At 35.0% G+C, this 23651-nt stretch overlaps 2 protein-coding genes and 1 long non-coding RNA gene across 4 annotated transcripts; 2 read left to right on the forward strand and 1 right to left on the reverse strand.

Moving 5' to 3' along the window:
- Positions 1-6717: 6717 nt before the first annotated feature.
- Positions 6718-9238, forward strand: LOC140990825 (protein NRT1/ PTR FAMILY 2.11-like). The gene is made up of 4 exons (XM_073460646.1): positions 6718-6968; positions 7144-7361; positions 7646-8205; positions 8276-9238. The coding sequence occupies exons 1-4, from the start codon at positions 6893-6895 to the stop codon at positions 9174-9176; spliced, it is 1755 nt and encodes a 584-aa protein (XP_073316747.1). The 5' UTR covers positions 6718-6892; the 3' UTR covers positions 9177-9238.
- An 865-nt stretch (positions 9239-10103) lies between these two features.
- LOC140991085 (uncharacterized) lies at positions 10104-13034 on the reverse strand. 2 transcript variants are annotated; one of them, XR_012177791.1, is made up of 3 exons: positions 12849-13034; positions 11751-12702; positions 10104-11596 (listed from the first exon to the last, which is right to left on the reverse strand). It is a non-coding gene; the product is annotated as an uncharacterized lncRNA (long non-coding RNA). The 2 variants fall into 2 exon arrangements; XR_012177790.1 differs by having other exon boundaries at positions 10109-11603.
- Positions 13035-22748: 9714 nt separating this feature from the next.
- On the forward strand, positions 22749-23408 carry LOC140991153 (secreted RxLR effector protein 161-like). The gene has a single exon (XM_073461111.1). It carries the CDS (start codon positions 22749-22751, stop codon positions 23406-23408), a length of 660 nt encoding a protein of 219 aa, XP_073317212.1.
- The last annotated feature ends 243 nt before the right edge of the window (positions 23409-23651 follow it).

Here is a 23651-nt window from a genome sequence, read left to right on the forward strand (position 1 = left end):
ATAAATATAAATGAATGGACAACGAGACCCACAAATAATGAATGTTAATGTTAAAATGAATGTGATAGAATAGATGTGTTAATATAATTTGTATGTGACATGTGGACCCGACGATTTTTGATGAGGTGATAAATGTTATAACATGAACCAATGCGGATATTCTAACTAACAAAATACACACACACACACACACACATTAGAACTTAGGCAAAAACTTGTGTGAGACGGTCTCATGTGTTCGTATTTTGTGAGACAGATCTCTTATTTGGGTCATCCATAAAAAAATATTACTTTTTATGCTAAGAGTATTATTTTTTATTGTGAATATCGGTAGGATTGACCCGTCTCACAGATAAATATTCGTAAGACCGTCTCACAAGAGCCTTACTCTAGAACTTATTTTTCTATTTAAGTTGAGACAATCGTGTTCCCTTCACTCTCACTTGGTAATCCCCCGAATTCATATTTTAGGCCGTAATCGTTTTAGTTTCACTCGTTAATTATAAGATAATTATTTTTGTATATGAAAATTTTCTGTACATACCATCTCTATTTCATAACTTAAGTATAAGTTAGTGTACCATCGATGTAACATTTGCAATATCAAGGGTGGACATATTTTTTCAAATGGATCTTTTATAAATCATATTTTATTTAGTGATTGACCCCTCAAACCATACAAAATAAATGGGGTGGGGGTCACAATTTGTTAAGATAAAAGTGGAATTAAATTGTAATTTGTAATATATCAATATAGTATAGTAGACTTTCACTTTAAAATTAATGTTAATTTAATTGAAAAGCTATTCAAATTATATCAATTTTACGTACATGCATCTTAAATCAATGAAGCTCAACTTCAAGTAAAATTTCTCTTTTCAAAGTATATTTTCTTCGTTACTCCTGTTATCATTTTTTCCACTCCTATACCTTTAAATATTGAAAAAAAAACTAAAGAATTATTCAAAAACATGGTTGTTGAGCTGTTATACGGTTTAAAAAATTTGAGTTGTACCGTTACCACTAGTTATAGTTTTTTCAAAAGCAGTAAACATTCAATCCTAAAGTATGGTTTTGAGTTCAAATCTCACTTGTGTGGGTAATAACTAGATTAGATAGAAAATTCATCAACTACCATTATATATATATGGCAAAAAATTGTGTGAGACGGTTTCACGGGTCGTATTTTGTGAGNTTAAATAAAACCGAACTTATTTATTAAATGAAAGTTATATCAGTAGTAAATAAAATGTGTATATTTATTTATTTTTTTTAAAACTATTGCATGTGCATAAGAAATCAATTAATAAAGTAAGTATTGATAAGCCTTTTGGAAAAATATAAGTAATAAACGTTATTTTCGTATAATTTCATTTTAATAATGATCGCTACACTTTGCTTCCTACAATTTTAATATAAAAATAAAAACCATTATACAAACATTTGTCGTGACGAAAACTACTTAGCAACCGATTGAACAATATTGTTTAATTACTTTCATGAAATAGGATATTTTATTTAAGGTTTATATCACGAGTTAACATATTTTATGCTCTAAAAGTAATGGAAATTGTCCAAAAACATCTTTAAATTTTGGGAAAATTATAAAATTTGCCGCCTTAATCTGTTTTCTTTTGTAATTTTTGCAAATTTAATTCTTTATCTGACGTCACGTTAATATGATATCGATATGACGTTGATGTTTGCAGTGTCACATTAATACTGTGGATTGAAAAAATATCAAAAGTTGAAAAATATAAGAGTAAGATTAAATTTGACAAAAATCAAACATATATTACCAAAAATAAACTTTTTTTCTACATTTTAGTGTTGTATTCTAAAATTTTTTAAAAAGTTTATTTTAAAGTTTCCGTGGAAGACATCTAATATTTGTTAAAATTATAATATAGAAATTAAAGATAAATCTTTCGATAGATGAACACACAGATTCCCATATTTTCATGTGGTTCACAATCGAGTCAAAGCTCGTGACCTAATAATAATCGACTTGTCATTAATGAAAAAAATAAAAATAAAAACAAAACAGAAAGTACTATCGAAAAAATAATAATAATAATAAAATAAAATAGAACGAACCATGTAATGTACTCGTATCATACGCGAGTATTTGTATAATAAAAGATTTAAAAATATGACTAAAATATAATATATTGATTAAAAAAACATATCAACTATATTTTAAATTTTAATTTTTTTTTCAAAAATAAATTCAAAAATTCAAAAAATAAACCTTAAATTATCATTATATTCAAGATATTATTATTATTATTATTATTATTATTATTATTATTATTATTATTATTATTATTATTATTATTTAAAGAGAACGGATTATGGATCAGATTTGGAGTCCAATCAATCACCATCTCTCCAACGTTAGGGATGACGCTTGTTAATATAATGAAGTTTAAAGGTCTCAATTCGGGTGGGTTGGGTCGGATTGAGCAATAGTACTATTCAAAAATTGTTCAACTCAAACCTAACTCGAACTCGAGCCAACCCGAAAACACTCAACCTGAACTTGAACCCGAACTCGAATCAACCCGATCAACTCGATTAACCAGATTTCGATTTTTTTAAAAGAAAATTAAATAAAATTCAAAAAAAATAAATAATATTTAATTTAAACACATAATAACAAAATCTCTCTCATATATATGATTTAAATTTGAAAATATAATCGTAGAAAAATAAAATATATTTACTTATAAATCAAATAAACATTTGTTTAGAAAATAAAAAATGTTCAAAATAAATATTAAATTATGAAAATTTATGATATAAATATACAATAAATATTTTTTTCAGACATACAATATATAAAAATGTAGGCAATATTTATTAATTATATTTTTTAAAAATAATTAAAATTTTCTGGTCAACTCGGGTTGACCTGAACCCAACCCAACCCGATCATTTTTTTCGGATCAGTTATCGAGTCCAACCCGATCTGACACGAACCCGAAAACCCCAAATCCAAACCTGATTTTTTTCAGGTTGAATCGTGTCGGGTTGGTGGGTTCCAGGACATTGAATATATAATTTTGATATGATTTATCACATCCAATAGGTGAGTTCCATGACATTATATATATATATATATATATATATATATATATATATATATACACACACACACAAACAAAAACATACACAAAAAATATAAAAAAAAAAATAAATAAATAAATAATTATTTNTAATTTTTGTAAATTTAATTTAAATCAAAACTAATTGATGTATTATTGTGGTATTAAATTAATTTAGTTAAGAAAACCAAACATGCACGCCATTTGAATTTGGATTTTCCAAATATTTAATTAATATTAGCGAACATTGGCACACATTTCATGTATATATGTGTCTTTTTGTGTTATTTTAAATTTAATGTTTTCTAATAATAATTTTTTTATTAGAAAATAGGAACGATAACATCCTTTAAAAATTTAAAAGTTTAAATTAATATTAAAGAAAATATTTTAGTAGTTTTAAGAAATTTTGAAAATTGAATATAATAGTTATAAATAAATACAAAAATTTAATAAAATAGATTTTTAGAATATTCTTTATTAAATGAAAATAGAGTACTTTTAAAATTTTAGAGGGCTGTTGTTGGTATTTTTAAAATTGACATGACACATAAGTTAGTTATTTTGGGTATCTCAAACTTAATAATATACTAGTACCCCGATGCACGCATTGTGTGTTTGTATAATATTTTTTTATAATTCATTTGATTTATATTTAAACGAGGATCAAAATATAATTATAAGAAATAGTGAGGGAGGGACTACACTGTAATTTTGATATATAAAATAAAAAATAAAAGAATAAAAAAATGACTTTAATAAAAATTAAACCTATAATCTAAACCCTATGAAACAATGACTCTATCCACTGAACTACATATAACTTACATTAAAATTTTAAAATTTATTATTATATTTAATTATTAAAACAGACCATGACACCAAAATTAGTTACTCTAATGTCTCAAATTTAATAAAATAGTATATATATATATATATATATTTATATATATTCATATAGGAAATTTAATTAATTATTAAATTTGGTATAAAAATTTATATTATTTTAGAATAACATATGCGATAAAATAGAGTTCTTCTTAGAGATGCTAGACAAACCTATCGAAATATTTTGTTGGCATATGGATGGTTGCATCCAAATGAGAAATGACTTGTTTGGCACATTACAAATTTAACACGCTTCTAAATTATATGCTCCAGTCCAATTTTGAGTAAGAAAACATTTTCCTATTGCCTAATCATCGTCACAAGTCCACATCCATGAAAATAGATGTATAGGTTTAATTAATATGAGTTCCACTAGGCCAATAAGTCTGAGTTCAAATCCATTATTTTTTTTTAAAAAAATTGGGATATATGATCGTTATAATTGGAACTCGAATTCGATATTTCATTGTAAACTTGAGATTTTGGTGTTAGATAAGCTAATCATTGACGAAAGAGAACTTTTGTTTCTATAGATTAGAGTATTGCTCACATGCATACTTGCATGAGAGTACATTAGAGACCGTATACAAGTTTGAATGAAAAATTACATTTTTGTCAGCGAATTTGGTCATCGTTATTATGAAAATAGAGTTTTAGTAAGATATCTTTTTATTTTTGATAATTTTAGTTATTTTTGTAATTTAATTCATTTTTCAAAAAAGTACAAATGTGTTATTGCACATGTCAGCATCTTCTTGACTTCACGTCAGCGCCACCTGGGAAAAAGTTTAAAATTGAAAAGTAAAAATAATTGATTAAAGATGAAATTTGACAATATAGATTACAAAAATCACAAATAGAAAAATATATATAACCAAAATTACAGTTTTCACATCTTTACGTATTTTATTAGCATCTTATTTCTCGATGTCGTGACTAGAAGTGCAAGTGAGTCAAGCTATTTGTGAGTAGCTCGTGAGCAACTCGGTCAAATTTTTACTGGAGCTTGATTTGATTTATCTCAAGCTTCAATTATTTGTACCCGAGTATATATATGTGTGTGTTATATTTGGAAGTATAAAAAATAAGGGATATTTTTGTCAATATATATCCAAACCCGAGCTCATGATCTAGAATTCAGAATTTTTGGGTTTTTCGAGTAACTAGATATATACACGAGTCGAGCTCGAACTAAACAAAATTTTTAATCGAATCGAGCTCGATTCGGCACGTATGCACCTCTAGTATAATTTACACAAACACACAAATGATCCATTTTAGTTTCGAAGGCGGAGAAATAAATTTAACATTTAAAAAAAAATTAAAATTAGTTCGATGAATTTTATTACTCATCTACATTCCAAAAATTGAATAAAAAACATATTGGAACATTTTAATTTTTGAAGATTTAATAAGGCTGTTGATCCAATGGATAACTATAGAACATGCCCTGAATGCAAGAAATACAACTGAATATTCATGAGAAGAAATTTTCTAAGGAGTCAAACTAATTATAAAGTCAAACTGATAATGCATACGAAGGATACTGATAACCAAACCGATTCAAGGTTAACTGATTAACAACAACTGACAGTCCATCTAAGTCGATCAGTCAGTCCAAATCCAAACATTCATTGAAAAGCGGTATAATCAGTGATAAAGGATAAGAGCCATGCTGAAATAGAGGTTCAAGTTTTTCATAACAACAATCATTGAATCTTAACAGAATGCTAGGTTCCTGCACACTACTAGGATATGTCAGAAAAGAAGATAACATGACAACAATGACATCTGTATTTGGAAATAAATATATTATTTTGAAAAGATTACCGTTGCAGATTAAGCTATAAATAGATCAGTTGAACAAGTTCTGAAGGTTACATAATTACACAATCAATCTCTGAAATTTTGAAAGCCAACCGATCTTCTATGAAAAAGCTCTCTGCGAGCCAAATTGAAAAGCCAACACATATCGATAAGTTATTATCTGATCATTGTAGGAATCAAATTTTTTATTAGAATTTCTTTGTGAAATCTGTGTAATTGAAAGTAAGAAGTCTTATTACTCATATCATTTTAGATTGAAGTTTACTAAGAATTTCAGTTAAGCAGTATTAAGTCCTACTACTTGATTTCAAATTGCTTATAATTACCAAAATCTTTTAGTGCAATCATTTCGTGAGGAAGAAAGGGGGACACATGAGTATTGAAGTCTCCGAACTTCCAGAAACAACTTTGTGCCTATTTACTTCTCGCTTCACATACCTTAAATATGATTCAAAAGAACCAAACGGATTTTTTTTTATAAGTCATTTGTTCGTATAGTCTTACTCAGTCTACTTTCACACAGTTCATACTGATTGACTTACTGAAAACCCAATTGAAAATAATAAAATTTCAGTGTTACCAACTCAATCGAAATAATTTGTTGAGATAAATCACCTCTAAATTTAGTTCCCGTCCTAACAAAACAATTGAATTAAACCGCACATATATATAAAATAAATATTCGTTGAGCATTAAACCGACATGAGGATATGCTCCCACTCCCAATCGTAGTTCTCCTATACACTGTATTAAACCACATAAAAACCATATAATATAAAAATAAGATAAATACCCGCGAAGCATTAAGCCGACACTATTATACATTTATATGCTCCAAATCCAATCAAATTGCTGATATATAATATTATTTTTCTTGTTGAAAAGCCAAATCGTAGTTGACTTGAGAGTATATTATTTTCTTTATATAAGTGCTTGACATCCCTTGCCACCAACATGCAATTCAAGGAGCACAACTCCCTTGGAAAAATAAGTTTTTCTGCTAAAAAGGGAAAGCTCCCATCTCCAAATATATCAATCTTCTTCTTGTTTTCCCTTCCTGCAAGGTGAAAATGGAGAAAAATGAGATTTCCTGCACCGAAAAAGAGCCAAATTATAGAGGGGTCAAAGCTATGCCTTTTGTTATAGGTAATATGTATGTTATGACTTTTTTGCTTGACGTGTACAATTTTTTTTAGTTTCATTTGTGATCAATTCTCAAGTTTCTTGGAGTTTGACATGGATTTTCTTTAGTTTCGTTTGTCATGAATACTCGAGTTTCTTCGAGTTTTTTGACAGAGATTTTCTTGGCTGATTTTTGCAGGAAATGAGACATTTGAGAAGCTTGGTACAATCGGGACTTCTTCTAATCTTTTAGTGTACTTGACGACTGTATTTCATATGAATTCAATCACAGCAACGAATGTGGTCAATATCTTCAATGGAACTTGCAATTTCGGAACATTGGCCGGAGCATTCCTCTGTGATACTTATCTTGGCAGATACAAGACGCTTGGCATCGCTTCAGTCTCCTCTTTTCTGGTATTTATCAGAAACTTGAATTTGGTTGGAGTGTGACGAGTCAAATAACTAGTAGATGATTCGAACAACTCGATTTTGATCGAGCACGAGTTGAGTTTGAGTAACCCGAGTTCAATCTTGAATCGAATTCGGGCGTCGTTTATGCCTCAAGATGATGTTGAATCTTTGGTGATAAAAGTAAAACTAATCTAAATAGACTGTCAAAAAGTGAATATTAAGTGACCAAAAGTTGAAAGTGTGCATTAATGAAGACTAGAAAATTTGATGAAATTTACTGGTTGCAGGGTATGCTGATGCTAACCTTAACAGCAGCATTTACGAACCTTCATCCCGCGGAATGTTCGACGCAAACGAACCTTAAATGCATCGGAGCTTCTTCGGGGCAGCTCGTTTTCCTGTTCACCGCATTCCTGCTCCTGGTCATCGGCGCCAGCGGGATTCGGCCCTGCAATCTCGCCTTTGGGGCGGACCAGTTCAATCCCAACACGGATTCCGGCCGAAGGGGGATCAATAGTTTCTTCAACTGGTACTATTTCACCTTTACTTTCGCCATGATGTTGTCCCTCACGGTGATCGTCTACGTGCAATCGAACATGAGTTGGGCGATCGGGTTGGGGATTCCCGCGTTTATGATGTTCCTGTCGTGCTTTTTCTTCTTCGTGGGGACGAGGATTTATGTGAAAGTGCTGCCGGAAGGTAGCCCGTTTACGAGCCTCGTGCAGACGCTTGTGGTTGCGTTTAAGAAGAGGAAGCTGGAGCTGCCGGAGCGACCATGGTGTTCTTTGTTTAATCATGTTGATCCCTGCTCCATGAATTCTAAGCTTCAGTATACAGATGAATTGAGGTAAAACAAATTTGTGGGCATTTTCAAGTTTTGATCTTTTGGTTAATGTGCTTAGAAAAACTGTGTTCAGGTTTTTGAACAAAGCAGCAATTATAACTCCGGATGACACAAACAATCCCGATGGATCCGCAGGCAATCCCTGGAAACTCCGCAGCGTGCAGCAAGTCGAAGAAATTAAATGCGTGATTCGAGTGATTCCCATCTGGTTAGCCGGCATGACATACTATATTATCCTAGCCTTGTTGCAAACCTACCCAGTCTTCCAGTCCCTGCAATCCGATAGGCGTTTAAGCACCGGAAAGTTCAAGATTCCGGCAGCCTCGTATAATGTCTTCACCATGCTAACCGTCACTCTATGGATCCCAATATACGACAGAATCATAGTCCCGTTTCTTCGAAGAATCACAGGGAAAGAAGAAGGCATCACAATGCTGCAAAGAATCGGATTCGGACTACTTCTCGGAGTACTCACAATGGTTATATCAGGTCTGGTGGAGGATCACAGACGGACATTGGCTGTCACTCGTCCCACATTAGGTGTTCTTGCACAGAAGGGCGCGGTCTCGTCTATGTCAGGTTACTGGCTCGTCCCTCAGCTGGTACTGGCAGGGATATCCGAGGCCTTTGCCGTGATCGGGGAAATCGAGTTCTTTTACAAGCAGTTCCCGGAGAACATGCGGAGTTTCGCTGCTGGGTTCTTGTTTAGCGGTTTCGCGATATCGAGTTATGTCACGAGCTTCTTGATTTCCGTGGTTCATAAGGTGACAAGGGTTGGGGGAAATAGGAATTGGCTGGCGGAGGATTTGAATGAGGGGAGATTGGATTATTTTTACTACATGGTTGCTGGTATACAAGTGCTGAATATGGGTTATTTCTTGATTTGTGCCAAGTGGTACAAGTATAAGAGGGTTGAGAGTAATGATAATGATGTGGCAATGGAGAAGATTGATCATAATAAACATGTTGTTTAGATCACAATTTTTAACTTGTTTTAGCTTACACAAGTTGCAATTAATTATCATATAATTAATTATATTATTTCGATTTCACATTATATATATGTGTATATGCAGTAAATATCTTGACGCCTTGTCACATTTAGGTCGGAATTCAAAGTTTGAAATGGTTTATAATTGTTTGCAATCGATTTCGTTACAAATAATAGGACTGATAATTTTTTTAAAAAGGTCTCCTATATCATTTGGTTAACTATTTTCGAAAAACGATGACGAATATGTGATGACAATTGGTATCAGAAGATGGAAAAACGGGAACATTGTTTTTTATCACGCATTATTTGCTTTTGTTAAAAATACTAGGACATGTCTTGTTAATAAGTTCTGTATAATAAGGTATGTTTTCGTAAAAATAAAACATGATAAATTAAGGAGAGAACATTTTATCTGAAACAAAAGATCAAATTAGTGTATACATATATACTATATTGGCAAAAACTTCTGTGAGACGGTCTCATGGGTCGTATTTGTGAGACAGATCTCTTATTTGGGTCATCCATAAAAAAGTATTACTTTTATGGTAATAGTATTACTTTTTATGGTGAATATGGGTAGGGTTGATCTGTCTCATAGATTAAGATCCGTGAGACGGTCTCACATGAAACCCAGTCTACTATATTATATCTGATCATAGTAATATTATATATTATTTATAAAAATACGCGAGCTGTTGAATATCGTGCCTAGTACATGATAATGAATACCACATCCAATGAAATTGGGATTATCTTATAAACCAACCTGCAAATTTGTTGGGATTCTAAATGTCAGGTTAAATGAATTTAATATACTTTCCCTGATGAGTGATTCTCCCTATTCATATTTTTTGACAGGAAACACCAGTGATCGTAAGGTTTTTGTTACAAGATTTTTTAATCAAAACATGTTCGTATATGGTATAAGAGTGGGAAAGAAAAACAAATTGAGCAATAATATGTGCAATTATATTTGTGGATTTACGCACGTGAAACACCTTAGCTTCTCGAAAGAGACTCAATAAGTATCTAACTTCTATGACAATCGCAGTATTGTAACTACGATCTTCCTCCGGATAAGTGATTGTTTGCACCGCCAAGAGTGAGTCGACAGAGATTTGTTAAATTGTTAATCCTCGTTCTTGCATCAATCTAAGGCCCTCTCGTATCGCAACTAATTCTGCATAAAAAATCGTAGGATGCCTGTCGATTGCATACTGTTTAATGTTATTATTGTACGCCTCATCAGCGTTCATTTTTAAAAGGTTAGGTGGAGGAGCAGACCACCTTGTCGATGAGCCAATGATACTGTCTCGAGGGGCTGTGAGTACAGATTCGCGAGCCTTCTGGAATTCCTAGAGCAGCGAGACACTTCAATCTACCGAAATACATATCACATTCCTCTCCTTTCCATGCACAATTCTGGTCCTCTCATGTCATATAGCCCAGGACCTCATTACGAAGACTTCAAAGGCCTTCTTATCTACTGCCCCTTTCATGCAAAGAAATATATCAACAATATCAAGATGTCTTTGTCTTATTGAGAATTTTCCAATACAGTATCGTGTTCCACCAGCTCTTGAACCCTGAACACCAAAACAGTGCATGCTTGGTTGAATCATCGCCAGAGCTACACAGTGAGCGAGCATCAAGCACTAGAACGTGGTGAGCGAGCAGATTTCTTGATGTTGGGATAATGTTAATAGAACTCGCCACCAAAAAATTCGGACTTAGGGGAAATAGATAAACCCCCAAATGGAGCTCTACCACTGTTTGGATTGAACTGACTAACAATGGCTTGGAGATTCATAGAATCCAATCTCTACTTTATATCCATATCTAACCGAATATTTCTCCTTGGAGTAATATGACCAAAATCTCGAATCCTTTTGTTGTATTGTGGGCTGTGGGATGGTTAAGATTTCATGTGCAATATATGAAGCAAAGGTTGTTTGAATCAAAGGTTTGTTCTATGCACCATTTACCATAAGCTGACTAACAGTGATCAAATTTTTTTGCATATGTGACCCAAGATCAAGAATCTAACAATGAACCCTCATTTAAAATTCGTAGGGCCTATTACATTTCAAAATTTCTGAAAAAAGAAAGCAGGCATACCGTCCGGGCCAGGAGCTTTATTCAGGTGCATATGGAACAATGCTTTTCCTAACTTCGCCTGATGAGAACGGCGCACATAAATATGAGTTCGACTTCTGCTCAATAATTGGCCCAATACAGTCCATCACCTGACTCGTATCATTATCTGAAGAGTCTTGTGATATGAATTGATGATGACCAGACGAATTGGGCTTGAAAAGGGTAGGCAATTGCACCAAGTCGGACTACTTCCTACCTTGATATATTGGATCTTGGATGGGTGATATCCGGGCTCTGATATATCTGCACTCTGAAGATAACATATATTGTTAGTGGGGTGTTAGAAGTTTTTTGGCGTAGTCACTCCGACGTTCAAGTCAACCAAATGATTTATGGTAAGAGAATGTATATTTGTTGCACAAGAATATATATCTGAATGCATTAATATCAAGCAAACCTGGTATTTATAGGAGAGAAGCCAATGGTGACCTTGTTTTCAGTGCCCAGCTGCTATTCATGTTGAGATGGTTGCCCATGCTTTGTTCACTGACATTGTTAAGTCTGACAACTCATACTTACTTCGTTCTAGTCACATCATCCCTACGTACGCCGAAAGACCTCCTAATGATGATCTACTCATGGTGTCCCATACCTGCGATCTTGGAGATGACACCTGTACTTGAGTGTCCGGGTGAATAACCTTGATGTAGAGCAATGTTTCCTAGTTATACTACCCGAGCTCCCACTACACGGGCTTAGTTACAACCTAGGTCCTTCTGAGCACAGGGTGGGGGCTTCTCTACTTTCCTGGCTACCTCCGGGTATCGTTACCGGATATCCGCTCGAGTACTGGATATTTCCAAGGAACTATCAAGCTAGTCTATATATACATCAAATAATAAATATATAATATATATTATTTTTCTCGTCTCTATAGTGGGAGGGCTATAATAATGAGTAATATATTTAATATCAATTTAGGAATGATGAATTTGACAAAAGACACGGCAACGGCTAATTTATTTGGAACCAATCTTTTTCGAAGTTTGTGACCATTGTAGTTCGGAACATAACACTTTGTCTCCTGGAAATTGACATAAACCACTTGTACTTTTTTTTTTATCAATCTTGCACCCTACTATATCATTGCATTAAACCAAAAAAGAAACAAAAAATTAAAACAAGCCTCTGGAAAGGAAGCTTCCTGATCAAGAGCTCGGTACTCTTTTGGTACTTACGGATTTCACTACATGAGATATCAGTGTGCTTGTCAAACTTTACTCTTTACACAACAGATAGTGCTGAATTACCCGGAGGAAAGCGATAACTCACCGAAGAGCAACAGTACCAGGACGGTAACGATGTGGCTTCGTAACTCCACCAGTGGTTGGAGCAGACTTACGGGCAGCCTGGTCCGGAAAATTATACCAAATCAAAACATAAAGATCCCGATACAAACAAAGTATCAATAACACAGATCAACACCCGCTCTATGATCGCATTAAACCAAAAAATAAACACAAAATTAAAACAAAAACAGGGTAAGAAAGAGTACCAGCGCTACACGAAGTCGGTGGATCTTTCTGGAGATCCTTGAGCTCCTTCAAAATCCGCTTCGAAGCCATTCGACAAATCGTAATCTCCGATCTGGTAACTGTAATTCAGACTAAAAAAAGAGGCAACAAAGGGAAAACAAATCAGTGGATTTTCTCTTTGTTTAATAAACGCTTATGGGCTTAGCAATTTTAAACTAACTTTTGTTAATAAATGAAAATTCTTAGTGTCCAAGACAATGGATTAAAAAATTGTTGTAGTAGATAAAAAAAATTAGATAGGCAACAGTTTTAAAAGAAAGCGTTGTCTTATGCAAAAAAAAAAAAAAAAAAAAAAAAAAAAAAAAAAAAAAAAAAAAAAAAAAAAAAAAAAAAAAAAAAAAAAAAAAAAAAAAAAAAAAAAAAAAAAAAAAAAAAAAAAAAAAAAAAAAAAACGTTCACAGACAACGATAGTCGTTGATGCAAAAAATTACATAAAAGACAACGTTTTTTTTTCCAAAACCGATTTCTGTAACATAAAAAAAGACAACGGTTGTGATTTAAAATGTTGTCTTTTAACCGATTATATGAACAAATTTCTTGTATTGTTGACAAAGATAAATGAGAAATATCAGTTAAGATAACCATGTATCGAGGCTTAATAGGTTTTTTTTTATTGAACCTAACTTTAAGTCGACATGATATTGTATTTATTGTCTTTATGTGTGCTCGGTTTTAGTCTCTCCCTAAGCAATCTCATTAATTAGTTGTCAAACGAATTCTTAAATATCTTAATAGCACACAAAATAAGGATATATGGTATGTTAAAGACTCTTTTTTCAATTTAGTTGACTATTCCATCATCATATATCATTTTAGATGAAGTTCGATCCTTGAAAGTGACTAACTGTAATCGTATCATCATGCGGTCGACTAAGTAGTCTTAGCTCACCAATGTACATGTGGGTGGGAGCAACTTTCATCCGCCAAAAAATTGAAATACGATCGTTGGGCTCTTTCTGGGGCCTTCTCCCGTAAACGGGATCCTTCTAGGGCCTTTTCTCTCACGATATCCCCAATCATATCATATCATATTTGTCACAGTCAATTCAAATCCTTCAAAATATTTTTCTTTCATTTTATTTATAAAAATTGTATCCTTCAAAATTTGTAAAATAACATTTTTTCAGGAACAATCGAACATCTTTAGCATATATCGTAAAAAATCATATTTTCATCATAAGCATTTTAAACTATCATTTAGAATGTATTATGATTCTTCGGAACACCGCCAGACCTTTCGTACTACCCGAGACGTAAAATGACCATTTTACCCCTGGACTCCAAAATTCTCGATTTTGACTTTTTTTTCACTTTTATTGACTCGAGCATATCTCAAATCATCATATAAGCTTAAATTTGACGTCTAACATTTTCTTAGACGAAAACCCCAGCCTTTCGATTTATTTATTATTAACTAAACCGTAGAGCGTTTTAAACCCAAACAAATTCAAAAATTAATATTTGCTTCCCAAATTTAAATATAAGATTTTTATACCTAAACTACCCCCGTGACCCACGAACCAACCCCCGTGGACCACGGTTCGAGCCCATACCTTTACCCTTAGCCAAAACCGAAACCTAGTCCTATATTGAGCCACGTTTCCCTACAAACCCGAGCAACCCTCAAGCCACCATGGATCAGACCCTTACCAAAACCTACTGGACCATACCTAAACCCTTCTGGATCAGCCCTAACCGAATCTCTCACCACTTTCGTTCAGAAAAACAAGTCGCGCGCCCTAGCCTCTCTTCCCACGGCTCGCAGCCCTTCCTTCTTCGAACCCCTGGACCACCAGCGCCTAGTCCTCCTTGAGCCAACCCTCTAGCCCCTGCCTAGGACCCTACCGAGCCCCTGGATCAAGCCTATAGCCCGCACACCCCTTCTTTTTACCATCAAGCCGCGCACGCCTCCCATGGTTCCCTAGGGTTTGCGCATTGTTTCTCCTCACCGAGCCATGAGTCTAGCGTGTCATGGTCTCTTCCTAGAGTCGAGTCACAGCCAGTAAAGGTCCCTGCCCACACCCTTGAAACGTCTGCCTTTCGTTTTCTTAAAATGTGCTAGAATTTATTTTTTTTAAACCTCCTTAGCATCGGCCGAACCACAAAAATTACATAAAATATTTTGGACATCATTTTAAAATAAACACAACTAACTATATATTTGAGAAATACAGCCCATACTATAATCTCTCAAAAATCACTCATAAATAAATAAAAGTCATAAAAATATTCTTAACATAACTTAAAATCATAAATAATAACTAGTGCGGAAAACTAGCGTCGGTCCTCGGGTTATGTGCACCTCCAGTCCAGTCAGATCAACCACCAAGACCTCCATAAACATAATCATCATAATCACCTGCATCAATCACACCTAGTGAGTCTAAAGACTCAACACTTCATATCCTTGATAACAAGTAATACGTAATACAGGTAACATATAACAGTGAAAAATACTTGTACTTAAAATATCATTTTCATGAAGATGCATAAATTTTAAACAAAACCATTTTCATGATGCATAGACTTTAAATAAAAATATTTTCATAATAATGCATCCTCTTTAAACATAAATATTTTCATAAACCTTTTCATAAACATGTTCATATCAACATAGACATATTCATATTCATATCCATATCCATATTCGTATCCATATTCATATTCATATTCATATTCATATTCATATGTTGAATTTAGATCGTGATTGTGACTCGTATTCTTAATCTTAATGGGCGATGGATCCATCTAAAGAAACCACAGTACTGGGCGGCGGGGGACACCAGCAACACTCTCACCGGTCAACTGGGCCCTGGCCAACGTATTAACATAGCATGGCATTGGAAATACGATCGTCGGGGCTCCCTCTGGGGCCTTTCCCCATAAATGGGCTCCCTCTGGGGCCTTCTCCCCTCACTACATCTCCAATCAGATTCACCGTATTCGTATTCGTATCAACGAAAACACGATCGTCGGGCTCTCACTGGGACCATAACCCTCACGATATTTCCAACACGTAGTAGTCACAATCCCTTCACATCCTTCAACATGTTATCATCACTTAATAAAAATCATGTATATACATATCGTTTTATTTTTGAAACCAAACATGCAACATGTCTTTTAAATGTCAAAGATTAAACCATAAAAAAATCCATGAACATTTAAAATAAACGTTTTAACATATAAAAATCCTAAAAACATAAACGTTTTAACATATTAAAATCCGTAAACATTTAAAATAAACGTATTAACATCTTAAAAATTCATCAACACTTAAAATTGAAATATTAACATATAAAAATTCATAAACATCCATAATCATAAAAATAATCATAATAGCATTTAGGACACTGCCATGACGTCTACTAATTTATAGGTGTAAAAAGACCGTTTTACCCCTGGACGTGATGTTTTACATTTTTGACGTTTTCTTGATTTTCTTGACTCTAACATGTCCTAAGTAATTATTTAAGCCTACATAAATTTTCTCATATTTTTATTTAGCCTAAATTGAGGACTTTTAAATTAATCTTTAAATGTGACGTATTAATGTGTTTTAATCCCGAATTAAACCAAACCTTAATATAAAATTCCCAAATTAAAAACTTAGACTTATAATAATTATTTAAGCTTAAACCTAATTTTTCATAATTTTATAAAGCTTAAAACTAGGCTTTTCAATTAACTCGTTAATTAGTGTTCCGTGCGGCGATTAAATCCCGAATAAATCCAAAACTCGTTATTTTGATCCCAAATTTTTAACATAACATTTTTAAGATTTATTCTACCCTTCCAAGTCATGAGCCACCCCCGTGGACCCATGGAATCAATTTTTGCCTTATAATTTTCGAAATTGACACCCTAACGAACCCACCGAGCCATCTCCCAATTTACTCGAGCCACGCCCGAGCCACATTGACCCAAAACCTAGCCAACTCATCTAGGGACCCTACTGTGCAAGCCCGGCCCATAAAACAAGCCCTAGCCCGCTCAAAAGCTCCCTGGAACTTGACCCAAATTCTGTATGTTTTTGTGTGTGTGTCTCCTAGGATATTTAGGACTCCTAATTGAACTAGGACACTTCCAGCCCCTAACCACTTGACCCCTCATGACCCTAACCTTCCCTGGACCATGCCCAGACCATACCCAGACCAACCCAAGCCCCTGGACGTGAGCAGCAAACCACTGAACCAGTAGCAGCAACTTCACGCGCAGCACTTGCTGCCATGCATCCCTCACGTCTTCTTAAACCAGCAGCTAGCCAGGCCGCCACAACCCCTTCCCAGGCCCTTAAGCACCCTCCTAGGACCCTAAAGAGTCTACCTATCCCAGCCCAGAACCCCCAGGCCAAGGCCCTTCTTCCCTGCACAACAGCACCCCTGCGCTGCCCCCTTTGAAGCTCTCGGGTGGAGTCCTTGTTGACAAGGACTCCTCCCAGCCCCTGCCTTTCGAGTCCTAGCATGGCTAGGACTCCTCCCCTGACCCAAGCACGTCCCTAGCCCAGCCCTGGTCCCAACCAAAGCCAAGCCAAGCATCCAAGTCCATAACCCGTGCCCCTCAAACCCCATGTTACCCGATGGCATCCAGCTTGTTCTTATTCAAGTTTGCAACATATTGGGGTAAATTGGGGCTCTCTAAAACATGTAAAATCAACCCTCAACCCTATCATAATCATGGCAGCCCCTTTATATCATATTAAACATGATTTTGGATGAAAATACAATCCTTAAAATTGACATATGCCACAAAAACGAAAATTGTTTCATGATGCACTTGTTTTTCATGCAAATTCAATTAAATAAAATACTATGGTGTGATAGATGTTTGAAAGAAAGAGTATGGCGTGCCTTTGCGTTATATACGCACGAAATATCGTTGACGTCGAAGAACGGAACTAGGAGACGAAGGCTAGGCGGTTTCCTTTGAAGCTATCACAAATTTTCCTTCAATATTTGAGTGTGTGGGCTGTTGGATCAATTTTAATTTATATGAGGTTATATGTGAATAATTATGTGTGTGTATTGTCTGTTAAGTTAAGCCCAAAATAAAGTGATCAAATAAGATTTCGGGTTATTGGGCTTTAATGTATCTGATAGGTTGTTGGGCCTTTAATGTGTAGATACATAAGTGTAATTTCTGTTTTTATGATGAGCTAAAACAGAAATATCAGAAGATAATGATAATATTATCTATATATATGGGTCATGGTCCCCAGATTTCGCGTTATCACTTTCACTATTCTCTCTCCCATTAAGAAAATAGTTCTGAAGAGAAAATTAAAGGATTCTCTCAAAGAAAGAGCACGTAGATCTGGAAGATCAAGTCACGTTCTAAAGAATTCAGGATTATGGCTTCAGGTACGCTTCCGCTTAAGTTTTCAGTCAAATTCTTAATGATTTATCATGATGGATTCTGCGATTTATGGGTTTTCCCCAACAAGTGGTATCAGAGCCATTCATGCTTGAATCATTAAGATTTGTTTAAAGTTTTTGGATATTATTTGGATCCAGATCTGGAAAAGAAAATTTTGTTTAAATTTTTTATTATGGCTTCAGATCTGAAAATTTTTTTGATATGGTTTCAGATCTGAAATTTTTTTTTTTTTTGATATGGTTTCAGATCTGGAAAAATATTTTGGATGAAAATCAAATCTTTTAAAGTTTTAGTTTTTGGTAAAAAAGATTTGGTTGAAGATTTTAAGGATTTGGTAAAAGATTTCGATTTTCCTTCCAGTTTTTGTTCAAAAAAAATATTTTAGAGGAAAATCGAAAATTTGGAATAAAATTTTTTAAAAAAAAATAATAAAAAAAATTGGGGTACGGATTCGGGTCGGCCCGTACGGGTTAGGGTCGGGTCGTACGGACCCGCCGACCTGGCCCGTACGGATCCGGTCCGGGCGGTACGGATCCGGGCCGGTCCGATTCGTATGGGCCCGGCCCGTACGGAATTTCCAAAAAAAAATTTTAATTTTTTTTTTTTGGTTCAGTTTATTCGGTTAAGGTTAAATATTCATTAATTCAAATAATGATAAGGTTATATGTATTTTTAAAATTGATTAATTGAAATAAAATGTCGCCAAAGTGACCTCTTTTATGGAAATTAATTTTATTTTGAAATACAAAAAGATTTTGGGTATATGTGATTTATATGAATATTGATCGGCCTAAAGGAAGGTTAATATTTAATATAATTATATATGCATTTGTGGTGGTAAACATGTGATAGTTATTCGATTTTTCATGTGAATAATAAATCGGCCCAATGGAAGATTGTTATTTGATGTGATAGTTACTATCAGTGTTTGACTGCTACGCCAGGATATCACTTACAAGTTAATCTTTTGTCCAAAGATGAAACATTAATGGAGTGTTAGATATTCTGTTTATGGGGGTTTACATTATTTGAATTTATTGATTATTTTATTTGGATATTTGGTTGAGCATGTATATTTGGTTTTTTTTGTTCTCTGTTTAGATTTGACTCCTGTAAATATTCATTCCAACATAAATTCTATTCCTATGCTAAATGGCTCTAATTTTAAATCATGGCAAGAGAATTTATTGATAGTTCTCGGAGTCATGGATTTGGACCTTGCGATAAGGGTTGACTCTCTTCCCGCCATTAAGGATAAGAGTACCTCTGATGAAAAGAGGGGAGTTTGAAAGGTGGGAGAGATCGAATCGCATGTGTATGATGATCATGAAGAGGGCCATTCCAGAAACATTCAGGGGCACAATGTCTAGCGACATTGCTACGGCTAAGGCTTTCCTTCAAGACCTCGAAAAGAGGTTTGCTAAAGTGAAAAGTCTGAAATTGGTAGACTTTTGGCAAGCCTAGTTTCAATGAGGTGCAGGGGTAAGGGCAACATCAGGGAGTACATTATGGAAATGTCTCATCTTGCTTCAAGGTTGAAAGCACTGAAGCTTGACCTCTCTGAGGACTTGCTAGTGCATCTGGTTTTGATATCTCTTCCTCCTCAGTTTAACCAGTTCAAGGTGAGCTATAACTGTCAGAAAGATACTTGGTCTCTGAATGAGCTCATCTCGCACTGTTTCCAGGAAGAGGAAAGGTTGAAGCAAGATAAGACAGAAAGTGCTCATTATGTCTCTACTTCGAAGGTTAAAGGAAAGAAAAGGAAGGATAAAGAAGCTGCGGATACACAGCCTCCGAAGAAACAACAGAAGAATCTTAGTGATTCTCAAAGTTCTGGTTGTTTTTTCTGTGGCAGTGATGGGCAAATGAAGAAGCAGTGCAGTAATTACCACGCTTGGCGTGCTAAGAAAGGTATGCTTCTGAATATGGTTTGTTCTGAGGTTAATTTAACTTCAGTGCCTAGACACACGTGGTGGATAGATTCTGGTGCAACAATTCACATCAGTGTGTCTATGCAGGGTTGCCTGGATTGCCGAAAACCAAGTGATGCTGAAAGATTCATCTATGTTGGTGACGGCAACAAAGTTGAAGTTGAGGCAATAGGAAAATTTAGATTATTGTTAAAGACTAGAATATATTTGGATCTTTATGAAACATTTGTCGTACTGTCTTTTAGACGGAATTTGATTTCCATTTCTGCATTGGACAAATTTGGTTATTCTTGTTCTTTTGAATATGGAATATTCAGTTTGTTTCTCGATTCAAAATTGGTTGGTTCTGGTTCTTTATCAGGATACGATAATCTTTATTCTTTGGATGTTATTGCTTCATTTAATGAAACCCTGCAAACAAGTAGAGGCACTAAAAGAAAATTAACCAGTGAGAATTCAGCTGCGTTATGGCACAAAAGACTGGGTCATATCTCTGAAAAGAGAATAAGGAGACTCGTGTCAGACGAAATTCTCGAACATTTAGATTACACAGATTTTAATAATTGTGTTAATTGTATATAGGGAAAACAAACCAACAAAAGGAGATTTGAAGCCAACAGGTGTTCAGGCGTCTTAGAACTTATACATATTGATATTTGTGGACCATACCCTTCGGCTTCTTGGAATGGTCAACAGTATTTTATAACGTTCACAGATGATTTTTCAAGATATGGCTTCATTTATCTCATTCATCAAAAGGCACAGTCATTGGATGTGTTCAAAAACTATAAAGTTGAAGTTGAAAATCAACTTGGCTTAAAGATTAAAAGCGTTAGATCTGACCGTGGTGGTGAATACTATGGTAGATATGACGGTTCAGGTGAACAACGTCCAGGACCTTTTGCAAGATTCCTAGATGAATGCGGTATCGTCCCACAGTACACTATGCCGGGTTCGCCCACTATGAATGATGTTGCTGAAAGACGAAACAGAACGCTTAAAGATATGGTGAGGAGTATGATCAGTCATTCTACCTTACCAGAATCACTCTGGGGAGAAGCACTAAAGACCGCAGCATATATCCTTAACAGGGTTCCAACTAAGGCAGCGACCAAAACCCCTTATGAACTTTGGACGGGTAAAAAGCCCAGTCTTAAGCATCTGCACGTTTGGGGATGTCCAGCTGAGGCAAGGCCTTACAAGCCTAATGAAAAGAAACTGGACTCAAGAACGGTTAGTTGTTATTTTATTGGATACTCTGAAAGATCCAGGGGGTACAAGTTTTATGATCCCACAAGTAAGTCGATTTTTGAGTCAGGAAATGCCCGGTTCTTTGAGGATGTTGAGTTTGCGGGGGGAGATAAAGTAAGAGATATTGTCTTTGAAGAGGAATATGTAAATATTCCCACAGGTGTCTTGGAAATTGATCAGGATTACATTCCTCACTTTGACCAAGACACAATACAGGAAGATAATATTAGATATCCTCCCATTCCAGATGAACAAACTCAAGCACCTCCAGAACCTATGCCATTAAGGAGATCCACTAGAGAGCGGAGAAATGCAGTGCCAGATGATTACATTGTATTTCTTCAAGAACATGAGGCAGACATTGGATTGATGGAAGATGATCCTATTAACTTCCGTCAAGCCATGGAAAGTTCTAACTCTCAAAAGTGGAATGATGCCATGAATGAGGAGATAAAGTAAATGAAGGACAATGACGTATGGGATCTTGTCCCATTGACTAAAGGTACGAAGCCCATTGGTTGTAAATGGATATTTAAAACCAAGAGGGATTCAAAAGGCAATGTGGAAAGATATAAGGCTCGACTTGTCGCTAAAGGCTTTACACAGAAAGAAGGCATTGATTATAAAGAGAATTTCTCTCCGATTTCTTAGAAAGACTCTTTAAGGATTATAATGGCTTTGGTGGCGTATTTCGATCTTGAGCTTCATCAGATGGATGTAAAGACGGCGTTTCTAAATGGTGACATTGATGAAACGATTTATATGGTGCATCCAGAAAATTTTGTGTCCAAAGACACAAATAATATGGTTTGCAAATTAAAGAAATCCATCTATGGGCTCAAGCAGGCATCTCGACAATGGTATTTCAAATTTCATCAAGTGATCATCTCGTTTGGTTTTGAGATGAATTTGGTCGATGATTGTGTGTACCATAAGTTCAGTGGGAGTAAGTATATTTTTCTGGTTTCATATGTAGATGCCATCCTGCTCGCTAGCAACGATATAGAGTTGTTGCATGACACCAAAAGATTTCTAGCTAAGAATTTTGAGATGAAAGATCGTGGTGATACATCTTTTGTACTGGGTATTCAGATACATCGGGATCGCTCTCGAGGTATTCTTGGATTATCTCAGAAAGGCTATATCGAGAAAGTTCTCAAGCGATATGGGATGCAAGATTACAAACCAACGGATACCCCTGTGCCTAAGGGAGACAAATTTAGTCTCAAACAATGCCCAAAGAATGATTTTGAGGAAAAGGAAATGTAGTAGATTCCCTATGCATCTGCAGTGGGGAGTCTGATGTATGCTCAGGTTTGTACACATCCAGATATTGCGTACGTGACAGGAATGTTGGGACGATATTTAAGTAATCCAGGAGTGGAACATTGGAAAGCAGTCAAAAGGGTTTTACGGTACCTACAGAGAACAAAAGATTACATGCTCATATATAGGAGTTTGGATCAGCTTGAGATCATTGGGTATACTGACTCCGATTTTGCTGGATGCCAAGATAGTATGAAATCTACGTCGGGCTGCATCTATCTCCTTGCTGGAGGTGCCATTTCCTGGAAGAGTGCTAAACAGTCACTTATAGCCTCTTCCACCATGGCAGCTGAGTTTGTAGCGTGTTATGAGGCATCCAATCTTGGAATATGGCTGCAAAATTTTGTCACGGGACTGCGCATTGTTGATGGCATTGAAAGGCCACTAAGGTTACATTGTGACAATAAATCAGCAGGTATGTATTCCAATAACAACAGGAGCTCGACGAAGTCAAAACATATTGACATCAAGTTTCTGGTTGTTAAAGAAAGAATTCGGAGTGGAAAGTTGTCTATTGAGCATATCGGTACAAACTCCATGGTTGCGGATCCGCTTACTAAGGGATTACCACCCAAACAGTTTCATGAGCACATTGCTAATATGGGTGTTATGTCAATTGAGGAAATTCAGTTTTAGTGGGAGTTTGTTATTTTAAATGCTTTTCAGTTGTAGACATTTTCAGTTACAGTTATGTAAATTTATTTTCTGCAGAAATAAATTTCAAGTTAAGTTACACTCTGATTATGGTTTAAAGTTTGATCTCAATAAAGTTAAGGGAGGACCAGTTGGAAATAGGCATGTTACGGTCACATTGCATGAAATTTCCATGCTACACATCCACTTCATGATCCATGTCATTCAGTTGTGTTGGCATATGTG

This window comes from Primulina huaijiensis, chromosome 13 (genome assembly GCF_012295235.1).
Source record: "Primulina huaijiensis isolate GDHJ02 chromosome 13, ASM1229523v2, whole genome shotgun sequence".
Taxonomy (NCBI): domain Eukaryota; kingdom Viridiplantae; phylum Streptophyta; class Magnoliopsida; order Lamiales; family Gesneriaceae; genus Primulina; species Primulina huaijiensis.